The 27,222-nt window shown below is 35.9% G+C and overlaps 1 protein-coding gene and 1 long non-coding RNA gene across 3 annotated transcripts; one reads left to right on the forward strand and one right to left on the reverse strand.

Annotated features, from left to right (window-relative positions):
- Positions 1 to 749: 749 nt before the first annotated feature.
- LOC145669157 (uncharacterized) lies at positions 750 to 21,316 on the reverse strand. Of its 2 annotated transcripts, none has more exons than XR_014128152.1 (3): positions 21,126 to 21,316; positions 6,665 to 6,770; positions 750 to 1,128 (listed from the first exon to the last, which is right to left on the reverse strand). It is a non-coding gene; the product is annotated as an uncharacterized LOC145669157 (long non-coding RNA). The 2 variants fall into 2 exon arrangements; XR_014128153.1 differs by lacking the exon at positions 750 to 1,128 and adding an exon at positions 5,155 to 5,808.
- On the forward strand, positions 9,215 to 18,410 carry LOC145668085 (uncharacterized). Its single transcript, XM_081735598.1, has 2 exons — positions 9,215 to 10,571; positions 15,457 to 18,410. Exon 2 carries the CDS (start codon positions 15,468 to 15,470, stop codon positions 17,448 to 17,450), a length of 1,983 nt encoding a protein of 660 aa, XP_081591724.1. The 5' UTR covers positions 9,215 to 10,571; positions 15,457 to 15,467; the 3' UTR covers positions 17,451 to 18,410.
- Positions 21,317 to 27,222: the final 5,906 nt, after the last annotated feature.

Below are 27,222 nucleotides of genomic sequence, written 5' to 3' on the forward strand. Positions count from 1 at the left end.
GAAGGTTTCCTGGAACTAGAAAGGAAGATTACTCTCACATTGCACTGGCCAATTTATAGTAAGTACGCCTTCTACACATTAATATTGAAGTTAAAACATTTTCCTCTTAAAAGTTGGAAAATAGAAATCAGTTTTTGAAAAAAATACGAGTACTTCAAAAATTACTTCTATTTCCCAGCTTTGAAGATGAAAATGTCTAACATCAATATTAATGTGTAGAAGGCGTACTTACTATAAATTTTTTAGTGCAATGTGAAATTCATCTACCTTTGTAATTTTGGGGAACTTTCCCTGTGCCTGCAAGGCAGCAGAATAAATACTCCCATTCCTATTTTTGAATACTAATATAATCTAATTGTTAAAGTATTTTTTACTCAATTTTGAATCTGCAAGGTTACATTTTTATGCTGAGACCTGTTGTTTCCATAAATAGCATAGATGAGAATTTTAATTTAATCAACACGCAAGCTCCTTGTAACTTATTATGTTGGTTTGCGTAGTTTTAAACAAGTAAGCCTGATATGGTGGACAAATTTTATGTGCACTGGTTTTCTCGATGTATTCTCGTTTCCTCCTACTTTCTTCATTGCATCACTTCATTATCATTGCCTTCTCCTTTAGCCTTGAAACATAATCATGCGACGTTACACACACACACACACAAACAAACAAACTTAAATGTATATATATATATTTGTTTCATTTTGATTAAAGGAAAATATGTTTGTACATTGTATTTTTTATTTGTCAAATAATAAACTAAGTCTATACATGAGCACAATTTTTATAACAACTTACATAAGACAATGAGGATACATGAACCCTCTGAATATGCCTACAAAGTACTATGACAGATGTATGCATTCGTTGGAAAACAGTCTGTGTTGACTGCCAATTCAGTGCCAATTCCAACATTTAATCAAATAATTTCTTCCTAACGTTCACATTACAACTAACATATGAAAACTCGTCAAAACTTGTAGAACTTGCTCACATATTTCTAAACCGGCGTATTTTTTTTTTCGGAGAGTAATTCGCTGACTACTTTCTCAATATCAACGTGGGCTATGTTCGAGATCCTCCCAGAAGTTTTTCATTTGCTATAAATGTGTCTATGCCTTCATCTCCCTGGAAACAAAGAGATTGTGTAATTAGTGACAATAGAAATAAAAATAAAATGAAATACTTATAAATCTTATTCGTGTATGGCGATATCTCGAATAATAATAGTGTTGCTACGTTCTAATTTGAATTAGTATCAATTGAAATACGATAATATAGACTCTGGTAAAGACAGTAAAGAGAATTACGCAATATTTCTTCAATTAATATTGAAACCAGAAGTTGTAGTAGATCTACCATTTAGTGTTTTAGCAGAGTGATTAGAGTGGAAATGGAATATATTCTGGGGACGCTTAATCGATTAAAAAATATACAATGTGAGATTACTGTCTATGCTCTATAGTGATCAACGTTAACCGGAAATGGTTTATTTCTATCACTACAAGTAGGTGGATCACATCCATTAACGAACTCCTTCGAGATAATTATCTAGCTGTTGATTCCAGAAAACAATTTTAAAATTATCTTTTGTTGAAGAGTTATTGAGCGGTGTAACGGACGTACTTAGCCAGAGGTGTTTACCCTTGCGAGGATGGCAGTCTCGAGGGCATCCTCACCCTCAAATTCTCTCAACAATAATGACGCGAGGACAATGACAAGCTTGGACAGCGAGGGCGAGGGTCAACTGTCACTGTCAGGGCTAGAGCGAGGACAAATTCCCAACACGAAGGCGAGGGCGATGGTCAACTCTCTTCGAAGGTGAGGGCGAGGGCCAATTCACTGTGAGAATGAAGGTGAGTGAGGTTGGAGTAAAATGAACACCTATGGTACTAACACTACAATATTATATATATCCCACTTGCGTCATCCTAATAAACATCAAATGAAAGACTTAAGACCTGACTCGTCTATGGCTATCTTTATAATAATAGTAGGGTTGTCACGTTCTGGAAGGATTAATATTAATTGAAATAAGATTATAATAAATAAGGAAATTGAAAGGTAACCAAAAACATTTCGATCTGTTTCATCTATGCAAGACAAGGAAACAACAAACCTGGAAATCAGTCATTTCTGCTTATGTGTGACGAAAAAAAAAAAAAACATAAGTGGCGTCTTTTAGCAGAGCTTCCTGAATCAATACTTGTTCTGCCACACCTAATACATTTACTCAAAGTCGAACCGTTTTAAGAAAGGCTATGAGTCACCAACATAAGTAAAATCCTCTTATCAGTTTCCTTCACTGTTTCCCTTCCAGGAAAAAAAAGAAAGAAAGAAACAATGAATCACACCACAAATTCTAATTTATATAAAATTTCACCGTTATTCGATTTCTACTTTTTTAGCAATTGTTAAACCAATTACTAGAATGCTTTGAGAACAGTAGCGTAACTAAGAATGCATGCCCCCCTCCACCCGCGAAAATGCCAAAGGGCTCTTCCTGTTTCTACGTTCATGGCACACGTACAATTTATACAGTAGTAGAGTTATTTTTCCATCTAGTCAGACATTACTTGCTAATATACAAAAATTGCACATTATTATTATTATTATTATTATTATTATTAAGCAATTACATGGGACTAAAAAGTTTCTTAAAAGAAATAATTTCTAGGAATTAGGAATTAGATTTCTGGGCTGTCGGCATCTAAGGCCACGTTAGCCCATCCCGTATGAAGGATGACGTCCCTCAGCGAGCCCACTGTACGATGAAAGGGAAGGAAGAAAGGATTGGGAAAGGGAGGAAGCAGCCTGGGACCATTATATTAGGTACCTCCATCCCGGCATTTGAATGGTATGAATGAACGAAACCCAAGAAAGACTTCACTCAAGATGGCAGGTCTGAAAAAGCTGTTACACTCTTTCGGCCGAGTGTCCCCACCAGGAGTCGAACCTGGGACCGCTCACCTCAAAGGCAAGAGCAGAAATAATTTCTTCCTAACGTTCACATTACAACTAACATATGAAAACTCGTCAAAACTTGTGGAACTTGCTCACATATTTCTAAACCGGCGTTTTTTTTTTTTTTCGGAGAGTAATTCGCTGACTACTTTCTCAATATCAACGTGGTGCCATTCTTCGCTTTCAGTGCTCAGGATTGACAAAGGGCTCAACCAATGCCGTAACTTTTGCGGGGGAATGGGGAAACTGCCCCCCAATTAAGCTTCCAGTTGTTTGATAGGATTCATTTGAGTTAAAACTTTGTGGCTTTGTATGATGTGATATGAACAGGAACTTATAAATAAAGCTTGGAATAGGTTTACCACATAACAGGAAAAAAAAAATGAAACGAAAATGTGTTCCGAGCCTCATTCAGTAAAATGTGTCCTATTAGAGCCCCAGACAAAATATATATTTAGTAAGGCTTTCAACATATTGTCTCATTTAGTTAACTTGTGAAGCACCGTACTATTTTAAAAAGCATTGCAAATAATTTAAGATGTTTCTGCTGCCCCACTATCTGAACGAAATACATTCCTTTAAGATGTAGCATATATGTAATTTGGATCTTAGTTTAGTAAACCATCAACTGGCGCCCCAAGAAGTATCGAACACGTTTAGTAAGGATTTCACTTCAAATGCCATCATTATTCTAGGGGGCCTCAACTTGACATATTTTAGGAGGTCTAATTAATGTTTGGTCTTCCAAGAAAAAGCCCAAGTTACGGGGCTGAGCTCAATTTCATCTTCGACCTTGTTCTACGAATATAAAGTTTGATGGCTTTTAGTGTACTGAATGATCGCTCAGGATTGGCTTCGTCAGAGGGACAGTGAGATACAGTTGCAAAGAAGTACACAAATCCAGAACACTACTAACATAGGAAGTTATCTACGACTAAATAATTGGCTAATTAATTCCAAGTTAAAATTTCACTAAATTGTTTGTTCTTCACTACTCATCGGAAACTTGTTAGTTGTTGCAACAAAAGGCGATACATTTTCCGAGTAGAATTCACTAAATCTATTATAGCTGGTTCCGTGATTTCTTTTTCCTCTAAGTAGAGTACTCTTGCAGTAATATGAAACCTGCAAAGTGCTTTTGAATGGAGTTGAATTTCAGTTTAGCGTCCCTTTCAGCAGCGATGCTATGTGAGACGTGGACCTACTGATTAACGTGGAATCCGAACCACATGAGCTCTCGCCGGGAATCGAACCCGGGTCTCCCGCGCCAAGAGCGCGTACGCTAACCGCTTAGCCACGGAGGAACTCTGCAAAGTGCTTTTAACATCCAAACATTATAAAGTTATACTCCGAAACTTAAATACCGGGAGCCTGTTAGTTACGCCACTGCTTGAGAATACAGATTCTTTATTCACAAAAAGGAAACTTAATGACTACATATCAGGGTTGGCTGGTTTAAAACATTGTTTAAACCAATGTTTAAAGCAGCTGGTTTTTTCAAAAAAACCAACTGGTTTAAACCAAAAAACGAAAATGTTCGTAAAAGTGTAAGTGTTTGTAAAATCTTGATGAACACACATTTGTGGGTTATCACGTTTCACTCCCGTATATTATTCGTATTATATTCAGACCTAAATTCCCCATTCATTACTCAAAAAGATTATACTACAAAAGCAACTTTTTTTTTATGTAAGTATATAAATGTTTGTTTTGTGATTTTTTTGTAGTTATTATTGTTATGTAATTGCAATCAAAGAAACATTCTAAATATTGTTTTGTTTACTATTGATAAAATACATCGAAATGCCGTACTTTGTGTGTGTGGGGGGGGGGAGCGTCATACAGACCCCACGAGAGGCATTTAGTGAAATGAGAAGTATCTTCGATATCTATTTATGTATAAATGAGTCTGAGCCAAAGTGGACTCAAATAATTCGTATCTTTGTGATATGCAAATTAAGTCGTTGTATTTCTTTAATTTGGACCAATAAAAGTCGTTGTTAACTAACTTGAATTAAATTAGTTCTTCTGTACTCCGTAGTACTTTGAAATTGTCCATATGTAATTCAGTATAATGGTTTCACTTGTGCACTGTTTATCTTTTTGTCCTTCTGAAATGACTCTTGAGAGCTATATTAAGAAGCATGTAAAGATCAGTACAACGTATTTTTATCAGGATTCCTTCGTGAGTGAGTCGGCAGACATATCGTATTTGTGGCCAATTAGTCCTGGTTCCGAGTACAAATGGAGGACATTTTTTCTCGGATGTAACTCGAGAAGCAGTTTTTATTCCGCTTTAAGCTTATGTGACCCCTTCCAGCATAACCCGGCTGTTGCATAATAACATCAAGGCGAAACAAACTTATTTCTGTCCATATATGATATGAATATATAGATCAAATTATTTAAACCAAATAAACCTGGTTTAAACCAAAAAACCCGTTTTTTTGTTTTTTTCAATAAAAGCTATGGTTTTTGCCAACCCTGCTACATATACAGATGACGTTAGAACCATCCATTAGTATGCAAATCAAATTATTTATAAAACCATCCTTCTATTAAGATATTTCCAAAACGTATAACCTGGAAAGTAAATGTATTAACTCTGTAATTATGAAACTATGACTACAATTGAACGATAATGGACATATTCCTAATCAGGAAGGTATACAAAAATTATGTGTCCAATGAAACGCCTGACACGACCTACTTGTAGCTCTGCAATGACATATTCGTGGCTCCTGTAAGATGCCGGCCTTCTCCTTACTATTTTAGCTCCTTTCTTACGTATGGTTACACCTTGTGGTAGTAGAAATGGAAGCAAATGTAGTACGCAATTGATTGCTATAGAGAGAAAATATGACTAAGTCAGTATATAATAATGTTTGGAATTAGTAGATATTGCTATTGTCTGCCAAAATATTTTTTGAAGTACAATGTGAATCACACTAAATTATTCAAAAACTACGTCCATGAGTTGAAATAAGGTTTTACTTAAAGTGTACTGCTTTCTAAAGCCCTAGACAATTGTTATATTCCTTAGCACAATGATGGGGAAACATTTTGGGCCGCAGGCTAAAGAAAAACGAAAAAAAATATAGGTGGGCCAATATAATTAAAAAAAAAAAAACAGTGATTGTATCACTTGTAAAACCAAGCTCTATTAATACTCGAAAGATCATGAAGGGGAATGTGATAAATGGTATTGTGAATGTATTTTTAAACATTTCTCATAATTTGGCTGGAAGTATAATCCACTGATTCTCAGAAGTGAAGTTATATTCGTCAGGTAATGAATCACGTCGTGGGCTGGGTGGAAACGTTTAAGGAGCTACATCTAATCCGCGGGCCATGCTTTGCCCATCACTGTCTTAAGACGTGAAGATAATAAGCCAAAGATGTGCAATTTTGAGTTCATGTACGTTTATTTAAAAGGTATTATGTGTTTCAAAATACTGACTTATTTTTACTTCTCAAAGTAAAGCATATAAAAGCTACTATTTGCTGCGATTGAATTATAACAATAAAACAATGTTTGTGAATAGACACTATAAAAAGATAATGTAAAGAAAGAAAAAAAAAACAAATGGGTGCTTTGCCAGAAGTAGGGTTGTGTTGATGACAAATAGACTCTTGTGTATATATTTATACATGCAACCTGAAATATGATAAATATACACGAAAACTTGATCTTACTCACCAAGAACTTTCTCTAGCGAAACCTTAAAGAAAATTATCACTGCCAAACAGATGACATTGAAAACAGACTCTGTCGCGCCGAACAAATTTTTAAATTCAGCATCCATCTGAAATATAAAGATTTAATTGTTATACAAATATATTCTATTAAATAATATATTTTACCTTTTTCTAGTCATGAAGTTCCAAAGTAGTTCATTGTCATAATGTTTTACTGCAATGTTAGAAATGCGCATACATGAATAATGTGAAGTAGCAATTAGACTCTTGTTCAGGCAAAGTAAACTATGATAAAACCAGGCAGATCGTGCTGTTACTGGTTGTACGTACAACTAATAAGTTAGATATTCCCGAAATTAGTATGATAAATTTTTACCTAATAACATTTAGTTTTATATTAATTTGGTATCTGATAAAAAACACTGAAATAAGACTAAACTTTCGAGCTAAACGTGTAAACCTGTTCTTCAAAACCTCGAAATATTTTCAGTTTACTTCGTGTTCTTTAGTATTGAGTATTATATTAGTGGCATTTCGGTAGCGCTTGCTACCTTCTCAGTTGCACGAATAACTCACATGGAAAATATTACACCTCTCACGATGTCATCGTAGAGTTTTGCATGTATGCTTTGCTTGTAAAATTCTCAACTCTAATGAGGAAGGTAGTAGGGGCTACCGAAATTGTTTGGATTAGAATACTGACTACTATAAAAGACAGAATAAAAGATAAATGCCAGAAGTATTTCGTTACTATGAAAAACCCTGCCAAATCATATCGTTGCAAACATTCAAATGAAACAAATGAAATCAAAGTTTCAGTATAATGCCTTACATTTATACTCTGTATGCTACAGAGGTTGAAGTCTTGAAGGCCGAAGTCCCGAAACAATGAGGTCGTATGTTTTGTAAAGCTGTATATGAGAATGGTTATTTCTTATTTTGAAGGGAAAGAAAATCAGAAGTTTATTGGTTTCTTCCGAAGCCTACTTTTGTTTAATTGAAGTAATAACTAAATATGATATTGATTGATAGACTTGGATTTTGGGGACTAGTCCTTTTCCATCCAGGGGCGTGTACAAGGAAATTGCGGGGGGGAGGAGTAGAATAGTACATAATAGTCATAAGTATTGAATCTTGTCAAGGCAGATTTTTAATTGTAGATTCCATTACAGGGAAAACGAAGGTAGTAGTTGAATATAAAAAAAAAAGCTGTATCCCTTAAACAACGTGCTTTTCTTTCATATGTACGCAGGGGGAATGAGAGATGAATTTGTCACTTGAGAAATAAAGGAAATGGGGGAATGGAGAAGTGTGAGGAAACGGGAGAACTCCGAGAAAACCCACGCACACGGTGTTTGTCTACTACAAAGTTCACTTGGCGGAAGTTGGGATCGAACGAAGAACACTATGCACCACCTCGGCCCTTGGTAAGACGGATTCAAAAGCACTGTACTGTCAGATTCATATCCTGACTGAAATGTACCAGTATAAAGTCCCAGCATTGTACGGACAAAACATTAACCAGGTTGAACTGCACGAAGCCAAAGAATCTAACCAGACGGTAAAGGGAGACAGTGATGGATGAGACGTATGAATAATAATACAAAAATAGGTACAATGAAGGAATTGATATGAAACTCGAAAAAACTAACCTTCTGTGCAACTCGCATACCTTCATTTTTCAGGCTCCTACACTTCCCGATGAGTAACGAAACCAACACCCGTGTTAAACAATAAGTAATTCAGCTGAAACAGCCACCGTAGTGTTCGTAGTTTGAGGGAAAGTTCCCTAGTCTAGGGAAATTTCATAGGTAAATTTAGCAAAAAGAAAAAAAGGGAATCTTTCGATAAAACGTGAAAAATTCAGGGGAATTCTCTAGTTGACTGATTAACGAACATCACTACTTAAATTGTTCTTTGTTATTCAGAAATAAATCAATACAATTGCAATAGTTTGTGTGTGCTGCAAGTAGCATAATTTGCACCCATTATTAGCTGGTGGGGTGCACGGTGGCTCAGTGGGGAGCGCTTACCTGAGGTGCATGGTTTCCTTGGTACGATTTTCACCCAAGCAAGCTTGTGATAAACAACATTGTGTTCGTGGATTTTGACGAGGTCCTTAATCTAAAGGCATAATCATGGGATGTTAAACTGAAAGATTTCACTATATTTCATTTTGTTGGCTGTGTGTATACTTTTGCCCAAAAAAAAAAAAAAAAAAAAACTAACGTAAACGTAAAAATAGAAGGTAAAAGTAAATGAATAAAACAAATGTGGTTGGTAGCAGAAGCGTCATTTCAGATTTTGCTTGTGGGAGGGCAAGACCCCTTGATATAAGAAAATTTTCCGTTTTTCACTGACTACTATTCTACTCAAAAAATCTATATAAATCTCAATCTCAGGGGGTGCAATTACCTCTCCCTGCCCCCTAAATGACGCCACTGGTGGTAGTTCCCTTAATATAGCTAAATTAAAATTATTACATAACTTCTGTCATACGTATTGGACACTCAACAAACAACGGAAAATTTGATAAAGTGAAAAGTTGTTGTATGAACATATATTTACTGTTATTTTTTTTCTTTTTCTTTTTCTTATTTTGTTTATCACCTTCGATGCACCTCCCCTCTTAGCAGTACTTACCTGGAATGTCACTGTATATAGTGTATATAAAGGATCGGGGTTCGATTATAAGTTAGTGTATTTTATAGTTGTTATATTATTTTTGAAGTCAATGTTAATATTGTATAAAAGACGAATCTTTATTCTTTAAGCTATTGATAATGTGCCAGCCAAGAACAGGATGTAGGGTCACTGAAGGGTCATACATATGTGATGATAGTGTACGTACTTTCAAAATACTCTCTTTTGTAATGGTTTCTTTTTCAAGGAAGTATGATAATGTACGCGCGTGTACATCACGCAGTGAGAGCATGGATTACTAAGTCCAGTTTCAAAGTCTGTATGATAGGTCTCCACGTGCGTCCACGTGTCGACCTAAACTCATGTGATGATTCGATCTTTGTGCTTACGATAGTTTTATATACTAGTGACTATACAATGTTTGGCACATTCCAGGGATAGACTGTCATATTATCATTTTTCGTTCTGCGGTCTGTATCTTAGGGACGAGAATTAAATAGTAAATAGTATCTTAGTTCTATATACATATGTCTTTACATGTAACTAGAATCTTGGAACAATATATATATACATCTTCGAATTCATATAGTTTTGTATTTCGTCGTATCTAGTGTTTCCAATCTTTATCTAAAGTGGAACTTTAATAATTTTACTGAAAGAACAGTCAGTGAGATTTTGTAGTTGTTTGTTGTGGAACTTGTAACTTCTATTTTTCTTATTAACTTCAATAAACTTCTCACGCTTACCAAAAGGAGATCCTATTTTATTTGAAGAAAAAGAAGAACCTGCGCGAAACGCAAACGTCAATCATACAACAGGAAAATAAAGTGGTGGCAGCTAGGCAGGATCTCAACCGAAGTACTCGAAGTTCGATTCCAGTGCACGTTCCACAGTTACCAAGTTGAACATTCATCATTGTAGTCAGAGTTCGTTCTTCGACACGAAGCTGATACGTTTTAAAATATCGTTACGTCCAGATACAGACCGCACTTCGTCGACAACACCTTTTTTACTGTGAGTGCAAGAAGCTTGCCTGTACTAGGTGTAGCGGATACCTCGGCGTACACACCGTTCCAGTGTTCCAGTTTTATTGCAACCAGTTCCAGAGATCCAGTAAGCAGTACCATTCTCAAGTGTGGCTGGTCCCAATTGAGCAACATTCCAAGCGGAGATCTTGTGGAAATCCAGAGGCCTCATCTTTAAACCAACATCAGGAAAGTACCAGGATCGACGCCAGCAGCACCCCCCATCACAGGAAATTCAAGGTGGGTTACAATTTTCATTGCTTGTTTGAACTTCCAAAATTTGAAAGTGTTACGCCTGGAGATAGAAAAGATTTGTTCTTTGGTTACCGCGGTTGTTGTTTACTTGTGAAGTGAATAACGTAAAATCAAGACAAGAACAGTCTAGGATAGAAGGCTTTAGTATTCACCGTTCCTCTAGGGAAGGATTAAAATATTTCATTCGTTTAATCTTGGGAATACTTGGCAAAACAGAAGGTGTAAGAAAGGTATTGTCGCTAACAAAATTTTTGTAAATTTAAATTGTATAGTTTAACGTAAGTACTAATTGCCAATGGCTACCAGTGGTAGTGCTGATTCTTCTGATACAGAAGTAGAGTATTGTAGTGTGTCAGAAGCACTAAAGTTAATTTCGGTACCATTTTCGGGAAAAAGAGAAGCATTAGAAGAATTTCTGTCTAATGTAGACGCTGCTTTTGAATTGGTTGACCCAGCTAAGCATAGTACACTTTTGAAATTTGTTAAAGCAAAAATAACTGGGGATGCTAGATCTAAGTTATTAGTTAGAAAAACCACTACTACGTGGGAAGCTGTTAAACAAATATTAATAGAAAATTATTCCATTAGACGAACTATTGATTTTTATGCATGCCAGCTTTTTAGTGCTAGACAAACCAAAACTGATTCAATTGCTTCATGGGCAAGTAAAGTAGATACTCTTCAAAGTCAATTACGCGAAGCCGTTGCTCGTGTTATAGATGCATCTAAATTGCCAGGAGCTATAGCACTTGTTGAAATTTTAGCTAAAGCAAGTTTTATTCAGGGGCTAACAAATGACAGAATTCAGATGATTGTACGATCTAAAAGCGATGATGATACATCCTTAGGATATATTATCGAACTCGTTCTAGAAGAAGAAACCCAGATCACTTCCCACACTTCTCTCCCCTTTTCAAATGTAAATAGTAAGAAAGCTCAAAAGAAAGAATTAGTATGTTACCTATGCCATAAGCCTGGTCACACCAAAGCTCAATGCAAATTACAGAAAAGAAAGGAAAGAGGAAATTCTTCTAATCAGTTTATGAAAACGGTACACGTTTGTGAAATTTGTCCTGAGATCGCCGCGAGAGGCACAGGATGTGTTAATGGAAATTCTCCTGAGATCGCCGCGAGAGGCACAGGATGTGTTAATGGAAATTCTCCTGAGATCGCCGCGAGAGGCACAGGAGGGGTTAATTGTAATTTTTCCGAGAGCGCCGCGCGAGGCACGGAAGGTTATAGCAATTGTTTGCATGTTGCTAGTAAGATAAATACTAGTGGAAATACTAGTAGGGTAAATACTAGTGGAAATGCGAGAATTTGTGATAAAGAACAAAGTTCTCTGCATTTTAATGATGTAAAAGCCTGCAGTAGTCAGATGTGCTCAAGTTGTAATGGTCAGGGAAACCGCAAATGGATGTAAATAAGCAACCTGTTTGCATCTCAGATAACACGAAGGGTTGCATAGTAACAAATCAAGAAGAAGGTATTATTACGGCATTCATTAAAGAATTGCATGTTGATGCAACTTTTCTCTTAGATACAGGCAGTGATTTAAGTCTTTGGCAAATCCATGCACTTCCATGCAGTTTTAGAAAGAATATTGATACAACACAAACTGTGACATTGAAAGGATTAAACAATGTTAAAACTAGGTCACTAGGTACTATTTATCTAACGTTAGTGATAAAAGGAGTAGAATTCTCACATAAATTTCATGTTATTTCTGAAGGATGCTTATCAGAAGGCAGACACATTCTTGGACGTGATTTTTTGAAACAAAAAAATTGTTTGTTAGAATTCCATCCTCCTCCTCCTCCTCCTCCCTTGTCAACACATGCTTGCCAGAAACTTGACCTTAAGGGCAGCGATAAGCTTATACTACCGTTGACATATAGTATTCCAGCTCGATGCGAGAAGTTAGTTTTTGTTCCCACAAACAGCACAGGAATTGGAATTGTAGAAAAACGAGAGATTAAACCGGGTGTTTTTCTTTCTTCTTGTTTGACAGTAGCGAAAGAAAATAAATGTATAGCTAGTGTGTTAAATGTGAATTCTTCAGTAGAGAATATTACTTTAGATCCGATAGACTTAGAGAAATTAGAAGAAAACCATGTTTTAAATATTCAGTGTGAAAAAGACAGGGTTCCACAAAAGTCAAATTCAGAAAGTTTAACTGAACGTTTAAAATTGCTTCATAAGCTATTAAGGCTAGGTCATTTACCACCCAAAGAAAAAGAAAGTATACTTGAACTTTGTGATGAATTCAATGATGTTTTCTTTCTACCAGGAGACAAACTAACTGCTACAAATGTTCTTGAACATGAAATTATTATTGATCCCAAACATGTAGGCAAAATTGTTAACAAAAAGAATTACCGAGTGCCAGAATGTCATAAGGAAGAATTAAATAGACAAATAGAAGAGTTGTTAAAGCAAGACATTATAGAAGTGTCAACTTCTCCTTGGAACAGTTCTATTTTCCTTATTCCAAAGAAACTCGATGCATCAGGAAAACAGAAATATAGACTAATAGTCGATTATCGATCTGTCAATGATCTATGTGTCCATTCATCCTTTCCGTTACCTAACATAGACGACATTTTGAGTAATTTAGCCAATGCGCGTTACTTTTCCAGTTTAGATCTCCATAGCGGGTACCATCAATGCTATATTAGGGAAAAGGATAGACCTATAACTGCGTTCAGTACACCTGAAAATCATTATCAATTCAAGCGACTTGCTTTCGGTCTGGCGACAGCACCGGCCACTTTTCAAAGATTGATGAATACAGTGTTAGCAGGGCTGACAGGTACGAGTTGTTTCATCTACCTGGATGATTTAGTGGTCTTCTCTAGTTCTTTAGAAGAGCATAATAGTAGATTACGTGAGATTTTGCAAAGATTTCGCAAAAGCAATTTGCAGTTAAGTGTAGATAAGACTGAATTTTTGAAGCCAGAATTAACATACTTAGGACATGTCATTACACCTAACGGAGTAAAACCAGATCCAAGATTAGTGGAGAAAGTTCAGAACTTTCCTGTTCCTCAGAATAAGAAACAAATTAAGGGATTTCTAGGACTTACTGGATATTATAGGAAATTTCTAAAAGACTACAGTAAAATTGCTTTACCCTTAACGTCCTTATTAAAAGAAAAGGTCCAGTTTTCTTGGGGAGTCAAACAACAAGTTGCATTTGATTCTCTTAAAGAGAAATTGACAACTCCTCCAATTTTGCAGTATCCTGATTTTAAAAAGCCTTTTATAATCACATCGGATGCTTCGGCATTTGCCTGCGGAGCTATTCTCTCACAGGGTGAAATAAACAAAGATCTTCCAATTGCGTATGCTAGTAGAGTTTTCAATAAAGCAGAGAGATCGTACTCAGCGACTGAACGGGAACTGGCGGCTCTAGTGTGGGCTAGCAAAGTTTTTAGACCGTACATTTACGGAACAAAAGTAACTTTTGTCACAGATTGCAAGCCACTAACGTGGGTTTTTAGAGTACAAAATCCGACATCTAGACTTTTGAAATGGAGAATACTTTTAGAGGAATATCAATACGAAATTGTGTATAAGAAAGGAAGCTTAAATACAAATTCTGACGCCTTGTCACGAATGTATTCTTTAGATGTTATTGAAGAAGAAGATAGGGTATCAAATTGTGATTCACAACAGAAAGAAAAGGCTGAAGCTTTAGACTTAGAAACGAAAAACAAAATTTTAGAAGAGTTTCATACTCAAATTCTAGGTGGACATATAGGAATGAATAGGTGTTATGAAAAGATTAGAAAGTACCTTTCTTTAAATAATATTGACATTAAAGAATGGCCAAAACTGAAGGAAGATGTTGAAGATTACATAAAAGGGTGTGAAATATGTCAAAAGAATAGGAACACACAACAAAAGGTAAAAATGAAGATGGTAATAACTGACACGCCCAGTACAGTTTTTGAAAAGGTCTCTTTAGATTTAGTCGGGCCTCTCCCAGAAACTTTAGAACACAGAAACAAATATTTATTGACTGTACAAGACAACCTTTCAAAATTTGTTATTGCAATTCCCATCCCTTCTCAAGATGCTGATACAATCAGCAAAGCCTTTGTCGAGAATGTAGTGCTAAAATTTGGCATTCCACACAGTATATTGTCTGATTGCGGAAGTAATTTCTTAAGCGATGTCTTCACGCGTATTTGTAAATTGTTACAAATAGAAAAACTACATACAACCCCATACCATCCGGCATCGAATGGTGGTATAGAAAAATTCCATCAGTCTTTAAAATTTTTCTTGCGATGTTATGTGGCAGAAAATCAGAATAATTGGGACGAATTAGCATCATATGCTACTTTCTGTTATAATACCACTCCTCATAGTTCCACTCAATATACTCCCTTCGAACTGTTATTCGGGAAACCTGTAAATGTACCAGGTGTATTACAAAGAAAACCCTCTGAAGTTGTATACAATTACGATGACTATGTAAAACAGTTGAGACACAAATTGCAGGAGATGCACGGATTAGCTAGAGCAAACCTCATTGACAAAAAGGAGAAAAGTAAAGAATATTATGATAGAAACGAAAACGAATGCATTTTTCAGAAAGGAGATAAAGTGTTATTATATGATGAGTCAGTCCGCCGCGGCAGATCAAAGAAACTTGACAGTCTCTGGCGCGGACCGTACGATATAATTCGAACAAAAGGTGTAAACTGTACCTTAAAGGTTGGCAAACAAGAGATGACTGTGCATGCCAATAGATTAAAGATGTATTATTAAGTAACTCAAATTCTTCATGTTATCTTGTAAAAAAAAAAAAAAAAAAAAAAAAAAAAGTAAGGAAAGTAAAATAACGTTTCTATATTTACAGGATTGTTCAAAATGATAGGACTTAAAGCTATTCTACTGGTTTCTCTTATATGTAGTAGTCTAGAGCTTGGAGCACGCATAAAGAAATTTGAAAATACGGCAGGTATTTATTATGACTCTTTAGGAGAGGTTCAGTTATATAATACTTACTGGCAATTGGTCTCTTACGTTAACTTAACTAAGCTAGATATAAGCTTTCGTAATTTGGAAACTTACGTAGATAGGACACAAAACCTGTGTAGACACTCAGTGGTAAAATCAAATAAAACAAGTTGTGCTACAGTGTTCGTAAATCAAGTTTTGACTAAGGTATCTGATATCAAAGAGGTTAAGGAAATAATAAAAGAAGTAACAAAAATTTCTTCGCAAGAAAGTAGAAGAAAACGAGGGTTAATAGATGGTATTGGTCACCTTGCTAAATTTCTATTTGGCACCTTGGACGATGAAGATGCCAATTATTACACTCAGAAAATCAATAAACTAGAAAAAGAACAATTAGATTTCTTGAAATTGAGTAAAGAGCAGATGACTATTGTTAAATCTACCCTACAAGGTATTAATAACACTCTTCACACAGTAGAGACTAACGAAAATATTTTGAGTCAAGGTTTAGAGCATATAAGTAAAGAAATATCAAAAAGAGAGAGACATTTAAATGAAGCATTTTTGGATTTAAATTTAAAGTATACAATAAATGAACATATCGCAAAAGTTGAAAGGTATTTAAGAGATTTAAAGGATCAGTATGAAATTGTTTTGCAAGCAATTTTAAATGCACAGAAAGGTGTATTACAGCCTCACATAATTACTCCTTATCAAATAATCCAACATTGGAAGGCTAGTCAAAGTGACCTCCATAGTGCGTTATCTTTACCAATTGGGACAAGTACTAGGAATAGTTACTTGTTATTGAAAATAATTAATTTAGATGTGTTTATCAATAATGGAATATTAGCCTATGTAATTCGTCTCCCTTTGACAGATTCCATTCGTTATCTAGTATATAAGTTAACTCCCTTCCCCACTAAAATAAAGAATACAACAAATAAATTTGTTTTTATTCAACCTGAAAAACCTTACCTTTTAGTTGATTCAATTAAGCAATATTACGCAAAAATGACTGAAATTGAGTTCAATAAATGTAAGATTCTTAAACAAGATTGGTTTTTGTGTAAACAAACGTTTCCTATCTTGTCTAGTCATATAAATCAAGAGTGTGAAATGAAATTATTACAATATGTTCATTATGTTCCCATGGATTGTAATAAACATGTGATACAAATTGATCATTGTATATTCGTAACCTTAAATAATAATGAGTGGATTTTTGCTGCTCCACAGGAAGAGAAAATGACAATATTATGTAATGGATTTGAACCTTATGATTTAATTCTAACAAATTCAGGTATTATTCATCTAGATAATAATTGTAAAGCTTATGGTTTGAAGGCGATCCTCCAAACACAAACATGGTATGAAACCAATGTTACAGGTAAAGACTTTACTCCAAAATTAAATCTTACTGATAATTGTTGTGAAATATTAAATTCTCATATATACCTGGAAGATATGCAAATTAACCTACCTATTCAACATGTAATTAATTCGGTTAGTGACTTAAAGGTAGCAAGCCATAAAATTCAGGAAGTAGAAAAGAAAATAGATGATGAACAATGGAAACTACTTCATTCTGAAAAGGTAACTCATCTCTCTTGGTTTTCATATTTTGGTACAGTTCTGATAGCTCTAATATTACTATTTTGTTGTTGTTACCGATGTAAATGTTTTCGCTTTTTCAAAAGGTATTTTGATGATGATAGTTGTTGTAAACAAATATGCATTAAACCTTTTATTATTACCAAAATAAATCAAAAACAAGATACCACTGAGCCTGTAGTCATGTCAAAAATTGCTGAGCAACTCACTGAGATTACAGATGAGTTACAGGTAGCTGTTCCCCCTAAGAAGAGTCCTAATCTACGTAAGGAAAGGTAAAAAAAAAAAAAAAATCTTTTTAATGTTTCATATCAGACTGTGAATTTTCAGTATCCAAATTCGCAACCAAATTCGCAATTTGATATGAAAATTCAAAAAAGGAGGGAGGTGTTGTATGAACATATATTTACTGTTATTTTTTTTCTTTTTCTTTTTCTTATTTTGTTTATCACCTTCGATGCACCTCCCCTCTTAGCAGTACTTACCTGGAATGTCACTGTATATAGTGTATATAAAGGATCGGGGTTCGATTATAAGTTAGTGTATTTTATAGTTGTTATATTATTTTTGAAGTCAATGTTAATATTGTATAAAAGACGAATCTTTATTCTTTAAGCTATTGATAATGTGCCAGCCAAGAACAGGATGTAGGGTCACTGAAGGGTCATACATATGTGATGATAGTGTACGTACTTTCAAAATACTCTCTTTTGTAATGGTTTCTTTTTCAAGGAAGTATGATAATGTACGCGCGTGTACATCACGCAGTGAGAGCATGGATTACTAAGTCCAGTTTCAAAGTCTGTATGATAGGTCTCCACGTGCGTCCACGTGTCGACCTAAACTCATGTGATGATTCGATCTTTGTGCTTACGATAGTTTTATATACTAGTGACTATACAATGTTTGGCACATTCCAGGGATAGACTGTCATATTATCATTTTTCGTTCTGCGGTCTGTATCTTAGGGACGAGAATTAAATAGTAAATAGTATCTTAGTTCTATATACATATGTCTTTACATGTAACTAGAATCTTGGAACAATATATATATACATCTTCGAATTCATATAGTTTTGTATTTCGTCGTATCTAGTGTTTCCAATCTTTATCTAAAGTGGAACTTTAATAATTTTACTGAAAGAACAGTCAGTGAGATTTTGTAGTTGTTTGTTGTGGAACTTGTAACTTCTATTTTTCTTATTAACTTCAATAAACTTCTCACGCTTACCAAAAGGAGATCCTATTTTATTTGAAGAAAAAGAAGAACCTGCGCGAAACGCAAACGTCAATCATACAACAAAGTTTGTGTCAGTCGAGGGAAATTTTCTTAAAGAAACCTACGAACAGTGCCACTAGGTTCGTCCTGCACTGACTCGGTTAGATAGCATTCATGCTTTTATTGCCACCTAGCACAAGTTCGTTCGTGTTTATGCCAAACGTCCACACTGTATTTACATCGAGCCCTTCTGAAGTTAATCTGTATGTAGTACTGGAGCTTCTTATTTAGTGCTGCTAAAAAAAAAAAAAAAAAAAAAAAAGAACTTTAACCCAACCTGAGAATGTAAGAAATGTGTCAAAACTTGATAGAACAGTCTGCTCGAGTAATGCCTGTGTTTTTTTTTTACATTGTAGCTTTTATGCAACAGATACGGAATCCGTATTTATATGGCAATCGTAAAGGAATTGCAATTTTTTAACTAATACTTCTGGTGGTCCCTTGAAATTTTATCTTTGCAAGTGAGCAGGCCGGTAGCCAGCCCAAAAATGTGTGTGTGTGGGGGGGGAATCCAACCATATTATAGTTCATTTGCAAGCCTACCGTGAACATTTTAGGCAGGCAGTAAAAATTTAGGAGCCCGACCCCCTAGACCCCCGCGTGGATACGGGCCTGCAAGTGAGGGCAAGGTTCTAGATTACTGGTCCCCCTTCCCATTGAGCAATAATAAAGACAGAAAACAAAGTGCCCTGCGGGGCTCTAAACCGCCTTCACTCGCTAACGCTCGCTCGGCAATACTGTGTGGATTAAATGTATCAACTTTAGTAGAGAAAGAAACCAACCCAGCTACTAACCTACATGGGGGACCAGTAATCTAGAACCTTCCCGCAAGGGAGTTTTTTCATGTCACCCACCACAAATCTTTTAGGGGACAATAAGAAGGAAATTATTAAAAGAATTGTATTACAGTTATTTAGAGTGCAGCGCCAAAAGTAAACCTGCACGCCCCAATTCACAAAAAAATAAAAATAAATAAATAAATAAAATAAATAAATAAATAAATAAATAAATAAATAAATAAATAAATAAAAGGAAACCATTTACTGAATATATTGGAAAGTCGCATATCATTAACACAACAACTTTGTCTAAGATATAGAATGCCTAGAAGCATAGAGTGAGGCATCCGGGCATTCTATCTGGGAACCAGTACTTAGAAGCATTACTCATGATTTTCGAAGGAAAATAATGGATTGTCGTGATTAACCGTCAATCGATTACAATGATCGCACACAAGCAGGGCCGGCGAGAGCGGTCGCGGGCCCCGGGGCTGAGCAATCCCGGGGCCCCTTACATATTCCCTTATGACATTTTACGTACTTACCACTTTGGACGGAGGTAAACTAAAATGAACATTAAGACTTATTTTGAACTCTTTATTAGACCATTAGTGCGTTTAATTTACATGTTAAAAAGTATTGCTATATCTCCAAATAAATGAATAATAAGAACTCTGAACCTAGCCTATGTTCACTGTTCGCTGAAAAAAAAACTCATTAATTCACTATGTATGATTTTGTTTAGACCCTACACTTATTGGTTCTAAGATTTTTGAAGGCTTCAAAACTAAAATGAATTATATATATAAGTATACAATGGTATCAAAATACAGAAAAAAGTAACTTATCTATTTGTAATAGCAAAATTTCTTCCCCAATGCTCAATCAAATGCTCAAAACAAAATAATTTGTGAAGGAAATGCAAAGACAACGTATTAAATAGTTAATAAACGTTGAGAAAGTAAATTTTCTCAACCATCCAACCTACCCTGTACTATGCATATCTTTGCACAAATTGTTGATATAAATAATTATATAGAAGTAAACTATGCAGTTAGTCTTCCTTAACTACAGACATGAGGCATTAGGTCTAATTTAGTTATTTCATTGAAATATTGCTCAAATTAATTATAGTGTGATTAATATCGTGATATTGATAGTAATTGTCTGTAGGAGTAAATGAATTACTACTAGACAATTGTTACAGTTACGATGTATCCTTTTCTACGTATAGTTACAACAAAATTCCCTTTCTGGCCTTTTTCAGGACGAATTCATCAATGATAGCATCCAGGTTAGTACACGTGACAAGTTCTGTCTCCACTGTCAACACGCCTAAGCTTGATAATCTGTCTTGACACATTGTAGAGCGTAACATTTTTTACTCTATTTAACAGAGAGAAAGAGCGCTCTGCACTAGCAACAGTAGCAGGGATTGTGGCGAATATACAAAGGGTCACTGTCAGATTTGGAAATAAAGTTTCTAGATTCAAAGTTTTGATGTTATTTAGGAGATCCCATGGTGAAAGCGTTTTCTCACCACAATTAGCCGAATATATTAATTTCAGGCTATGCAGTGCATCAGAAAGATCATCTCCTAAATCTTTTGGGTATCGCTGGACTAGTGCAGCTGCTTATTCTTGGATCTGGTCACCTGTCATTTCTTTGCAAGACCACAGTACACAAAAATTGTTACACAAAGAGCGCACTGATTGGAAGCGAACTGAGCAAGAATATACAACATTTAGTAATTCTTTATCCTCGGCCGCCGGGCCCCCTTTAGGGCCCTGGGCCCCAGGGCTCTGGCCCCTCCTGCCCTCCCCTCTCGCCGGCCCTGCACACAAGCAATGTTGCATTCACACTTAAAACTAAATTCATGTTGCTAGCAGTACTTACCTGCGAAATCCTTTATGTTGGTAAACAACACTTCTCAACCATGTTCCTTCTAACTTTCTCTTTATCCATCCGCTAAGTAGTTCCTCCATCAGCCAGAATGAGAACATATAGTTCAGGATTATAAAGGACTTTTGTGCTCTTATGTTAGCTTGTTCGTACTTGTTTTCCATAGTCTTGCATTTGCAAACTGTCTTTTATATCTCACGATATTCAATTATGTATCTATATCATAAAACAATATTTTTTAAGACTACATTATTACTCGTTTTTGAGAACCAGTCTCTGACTCAAATATGCAACTAAATTTCCTCATTCTCATTTTTTGAGTTATTTTCTCCTCAAAATTGAGACAAATTTACTCTTTTTTTTTTTTTTTGAGTAGTAAAATGTATTCATTTTTGAATAAATCATTTTTAACAGTGTAGTTTTACTTTCATTAATCATTTGTCTTCTTTAGCCTAAAAGTATAAACGTGGGACATTAATCTAAAAAACGGTAGCGGGTAGTTTGCCACGGTATTTTTATTAAGGATTTATCTGATCTTATTATCTTGAAGATTGACACATACATCTCGTATCAGCTACGGTTGTGAAACACATCTATACTTGAGAATAAATGGTAAATGTTCTCGCCTTAGGACGAGAGAGGTCTCATACAGCCTCTCTGTTGAAAAAGAATATTAAGCTGCTAATAAACGAACCCAAAAATCCCTAATTTCACAATACTTTATAAATTGATATACTTGTATTTACTCTTCTAACGACATTCTTAATATCGCCTCGGGCCGCGGTGGCTCAGTGGTAGAGCGTTCACCTCTGATGCATGGGGTCCTTGGTTCTATGGATCCCAGCTCGCGCCAAGTGATCTTTGTGGTGGACAAACACCGTATGTGTGAGTTTTCTCATGGTTCTCCCACTTTCTTCGTTCCACCATTTCATTCATTTCTCATCATCACCGTCTCTTTAGCCTAGTCAGCATAACCGTGGAACGTAAAATCTAAAGATTTCATTTCATTTTTAACATCACCTGTTCTAATCTTCCGTTATGCTATGCGACAACAGAACCAGATTTAACTTGCTTAAGAAACATTTAGATAATTCTGGCTGCCAGAAGAACAGGAAAAGTTACAAAATGTCAAATGTAACAATATACATGTTAGGTTACAAAGTTCAAAGTTGATCTGACGTAGCACTCTGCTAATTCTAACTCTTACCAATTCGAGGGTTCTGAATCAAATGAAACTAATTTAAAACATATGTGTCCATAGGATCGTGAAAAGAATGACCTAAAAGTTGAGCTCTGTGATCTCAAATTTACTAAAGCATCCCTCATCTCAAAACAGCAAGAAGGATAATGACAATTCTGGGTGCAATGTAAAATTCGAGGAAAGATAAAATTTAACTTCAATTTATAAATTTCGTTAAGAAGAAGAAATGAAGGCCCTTTATTTTCTGTTGATTTGGCGAGATCCGGGAAAGTAGCTGTACACACACTGACTTACATGTTTGTTTTTGGATCAAAAGATCCGATATATTTCAGGCAAAATTTTTCTTGTACGCCTTATATCTGGACATCTACATATAGTGTAGCCAAACCCAAACTATCATACCTCAGTATGATGTGCTTATTCCGTTTTAAAAAAAAAGAAGAAACTCGATTTAAGGGTTGTTCAATAATTTTGTGGCTCCCTGATCTAAAAATACACCAAAAGGTCCAATTTATTTCAATCAAAAATTTCCTTGTACGACTTATATCTGAGAACTACATAGAGTGGGGCCAAACCCAAACTATCACTTAACTCAGTATGATGTACTTGTTACGTAAAAAATACGAAAACTCGATTTAGGGGTCGTTCAAAAAATTTGTGACCTGTGATCCAAAAAATAACTATTGTCCAACATCGCAAACTTTAGATCCATTTTTTTTATCATTCCTAAAATTCTTGTTTTCTCTGACAAGATTGTCACTCACAGCCAGATAAACAGAATGGGTTGTAATTAATTTCTTGATTGCATTAGTTCCATTCAAAGTGTTTATTCTGAGAAGACTTGAAAAGTTGCACAAATATTTCTCATCTTTTCATACCGAGAATTCATGGATTTGAGATACTATCTTGTGTACAATTATATATGAAAAATCAATATTTTAACTTGTTCTTCTTCAGCTTCTTCTAGAAGTATTTTAGATGCTCCACCGTCACCGTAATCAGATTCATAGAACACCTTCCTTTTCCTTCCCATCTTTTTCTGCCTCAATCCTGTTTTATTTTATTTTTTTTTAGTTCTTAAGTATTTATACCATAAACCCTATACCTCTTACATCCTTAACTACGATAACCTTAAGAGCCTTATCGTTCTTCACTTCAGTATCAAAGTACTTATCTTTCGACTGCAGAATATAATCCCTTACATTTATATAGTCTAAAATTTCCCACCAAACATTCGAGAAAATCAAAGGTTCAAACTTGTAAAAATAATTACTCAATCCGTTTAGTTCTGCTATCAAATCATACGACAAACTGCACTGGCTTTCTGTACTTTGTGAAGGTTTCATTACTTCTGGTAGTTTTTCTACTATACCCTTCACTGCCTCAGTTCATGCACATTTCATCTTGTTTCAGAAAGACTGTGAGAGAATCGAGTGACGCCATGTAGCGTGGTCGCTAATGCCCTCGGCTTTAGTGCCAGCGGTCCCGTGATCGACTCCCGGTCGTAAAAGTGTAACAACTTTTTCAGGTCAGTCAGTCATACAACGATAATCATGCATGTTGTTCTCTATGGTTGCGAAACATGGTCGCTTACACTGAGGGAAGAACATAGATTGAAAGTGTTTGAGAACAAGATCCTGAGACGAATATTCGGACTCAAGAGGAACGGGAATGAGGAATGGCGGAAACTTCATAACGAGGAACTACATAATTTATACGGTTTACCCAACATTGTTAGGGTCGTCAAGTCTAGGAGGCTTAGGTGGGCGGGTCATGTAGCTAGAATGGAAGAAAGTAGAAACGGTTTCAAAGTCTTGACTGGAAAATCAATCGGAAAACGACCATTAGGAAGACCTAGGCACAAATGGGAGGACAATATTAAGATGGATCTCGCAGAGATTGGAATGCAAAGTAGAAACTGGATGCAGTTAGCTAAGGATAGAAGTCAGTGGAGAGCTTTTGTGAACGCGGCATTTAACCTCCGGGTTCCATAGGCCATAGAGTTAGTTAATTAGTCATCCATAGTGAAATTTTCCCTAGGTTTTTTCTTTCGCACCAGACAAATGCCGAGATGGTGCCGAACATAATATTCTTAGGTCCGCTTCTTCCTTCTCTCCAATTCCCCGGGCAGCGTGATCGCAGAGGGATGTCATCCCTCATGTGTGTGACGGGTTAACATGGCCGTAGATGCCGAAAGCCCAGAAATTTAACTTCTAAACGTAATCCTAAGTGAAAGAATCACCTCCAATGTATTTTAATAATTACTGTGGAACTGAAAATAGACGAATAACTATGTAGAAGTCACAGGGTGGAAACGGAAAATTTTGAAGTAACGTAATTTGCACAAACAAACATGGGAAAAACAACTTTTAGTAATGAAAGTGCGTGTATACAGTGTGCCATTTATATTTCCATCACAAAATCACAAATTCTCTCTTTTCTTCTTAAAGATGACATCGGAAAGAGTGCGTTCGCATTCTAATAATCTGTTACGAACACTTCCGAATGTTCGGTATAGCATTTCTCGGAAAATGGTAGTGATTTTGTCTTCAATCTTCTGTTTCCGGATGTGTGCAGTACGCCTACATCTTGCCCTTAAGATGTCCCCATAGGAAGAAATCGCACACAAGGGACCTTGCAGGCCATGGAATGTTACCGTAATGTGAAAACACGCGTCTTGCGAACAATTGGCGAATGGTTTCCATCGATTTTAGAGCAGTATGTGACGTGGCTTCGTCCTGCTGAAACCATATGTTTTCGATGTTAAGTTTAAGATCGCGGAGTCTTGGTGTAAAGAATGTTTCAAGTATACCGAGCGTATGTTACTCTTGTTGCAAGGCTATCTTCACGTTCAAAAAAGTAAGTTCACGATAACATGATACAGCACACTATACTGTAACTTTGGCATTATGTAATGGACCCTTGTGAAGCTCACAATGACTTTCCTACGCCCACTAACGGAAATTCTGTTTGTTAACGTATTTATTAAGGTGGAAGTGGGCTTCGTATGACATTCATATGTTGTTAAGGAAATTGGCGTCCACGTTGATTTTAGACAACAACTCCTATGCAACACAGGGTCTCATGAATGTAATTTCTGCACAATCTGTAACTTACAGGGAGAAATTTAACTCGTGCACTATTCTTTGTATGCTTTGTCGCCCAATCTCTAGCGCAGATGCATATTGGCCAACGGAGCAGCGAGGGTTCATCTCGATGGAAACTCGAACAGCTGCAATCTTCTCTGGGTTACGTACAGTTCGAACTCCATCTGCAGTCATTTCTTCAAGGCTGAACAAGTTTTCTTAAAATTACTCGCCTACGTTGTAATCACATGAGTAGATCGGATACGTCCATGACGTTCTAGCTTGTATTACCTGACCAGGATAGCAGTGCGGTTTTGGGAGGATGGCGCTGCTGTTGTGTTTACATCAGTTTCTTGGCAAGCGCGGTGGGACAGGGGAGCGGAGACTTTCACTCTGCAGTGTATCCAACGGTTTCTAAAAGTTGCCGTTTGGATGTTATGCAAAGCCTAATCTCTTTCCGCTTAATAAAGAACGCCGTAAATTATGTGGTTGTAGTGAACTATTCCTGCAGTAATGCAGATGTACTGTGAATAGTGATATATGAATGGAAATTACCAATTTAAGAACAACATAGCACAATTGACAATTCAGTGAGCTTCTACCATGTATTAAGCAGATTGTATATAAATTGATTACGTTTTATTCGGTGTCATTATAAAACAGGAGCAGCCTGTAAAACGCTCGCTAGTTTGTTCGCAAGTTAATATGGAGGGTGTATTTTTGTTGTAGTTTTTTTTTTTTTTTTTTTGCTTGTTACTTAATATGTTCTGCAAATAACTTCAATAACTTTTGAAACTGTTTGTCTTAACTTGATCCAGGCTGAATGTTTCGGGGGTCTGTCCTTCGAAGTCAAATCAAGGTAAGAGTGTTTTGCAAAAAAAAAAAAAAAAAAAGTAAAAACTTTAGAAAAGGAGAAGTAGCTACTGTCTGCAATTTCTAGAACAGAAATGGCCACCTGCGATTTCGAAGGTGGACATTTTTTTGAGCAAGAACGCCAATGTAACTAATTTCTTGCAATTTATTGCTTTGACTTCTGCAACGTAAAACAAAATAAGTAAGGCCTACCTATTTTGAGTTTTATTTTACATTTATAATACAAAGGTGAAAATTCTTAGGTTGTATTTTTAAAATAAAAAAAAATATCATATTATGGGGTGGCAATCGCCCCGATCGCCTCCTGGATTTGCCCCTGACTTGAGCATATGCGTGAAGTGGTTTACTACGAACAGAACAAAAAGAACTGTGATAGATTGATTACAAGTAATCCGGTTAGAAACACTGCTGCTTGCATTTTAGTTCTAAAACTGGCCGCCTGCACTCGTTCGCTGGTCAAGTAATAATGCTGTCGAAATACCCTTTGCACAGCAGCCATACTATCACTATCCTTGTTAAACGCTCTCACAGCGATAGCACGTTCCGCACAAGTCGAATGCTGCATGATTATTAACAAGGTAAATAAAGTAACTGCAACGCGTTCATCACAACTACGAATTAGTTTCCAACGACTGTCGCGACTATAGTGTTGCAAACTCTAACATTAAAAGTTTCCCTTTTCCCTGCCCACCCTGTATTATCATTGGAGTAAACTTTATTCTTGTTGCCAAAGAATGTTTTAAAAAATCTTTAAATTAAATATTGAAATATAATTTTGTTTAATTTAATCTGTAATCAAATTATGAATAATTAAAAGAAAAGATAACTTTTAACGGCACCTCCTTCTCAAAGATCTGTCTCACCGCCTTATGGGTGGTTCAGATGATATGCTTAGATTCAACGTTGACTACACCTTCAAACATACTCAAAA

This window comes from Thermobia domestica, chromosome 13, assembly GCF_964235325.1.
Source record: "Thermobia domestica chromosome 13, izTheDome1.hap1.1, whole genome shotgun sequence".
NCBI classification, from domain to species: Eukaryota; Metazoa; Arthropoda; class Insecta; order Zygentoma; family Lepismatidae; genus Thermobia; species Thermobia domestica.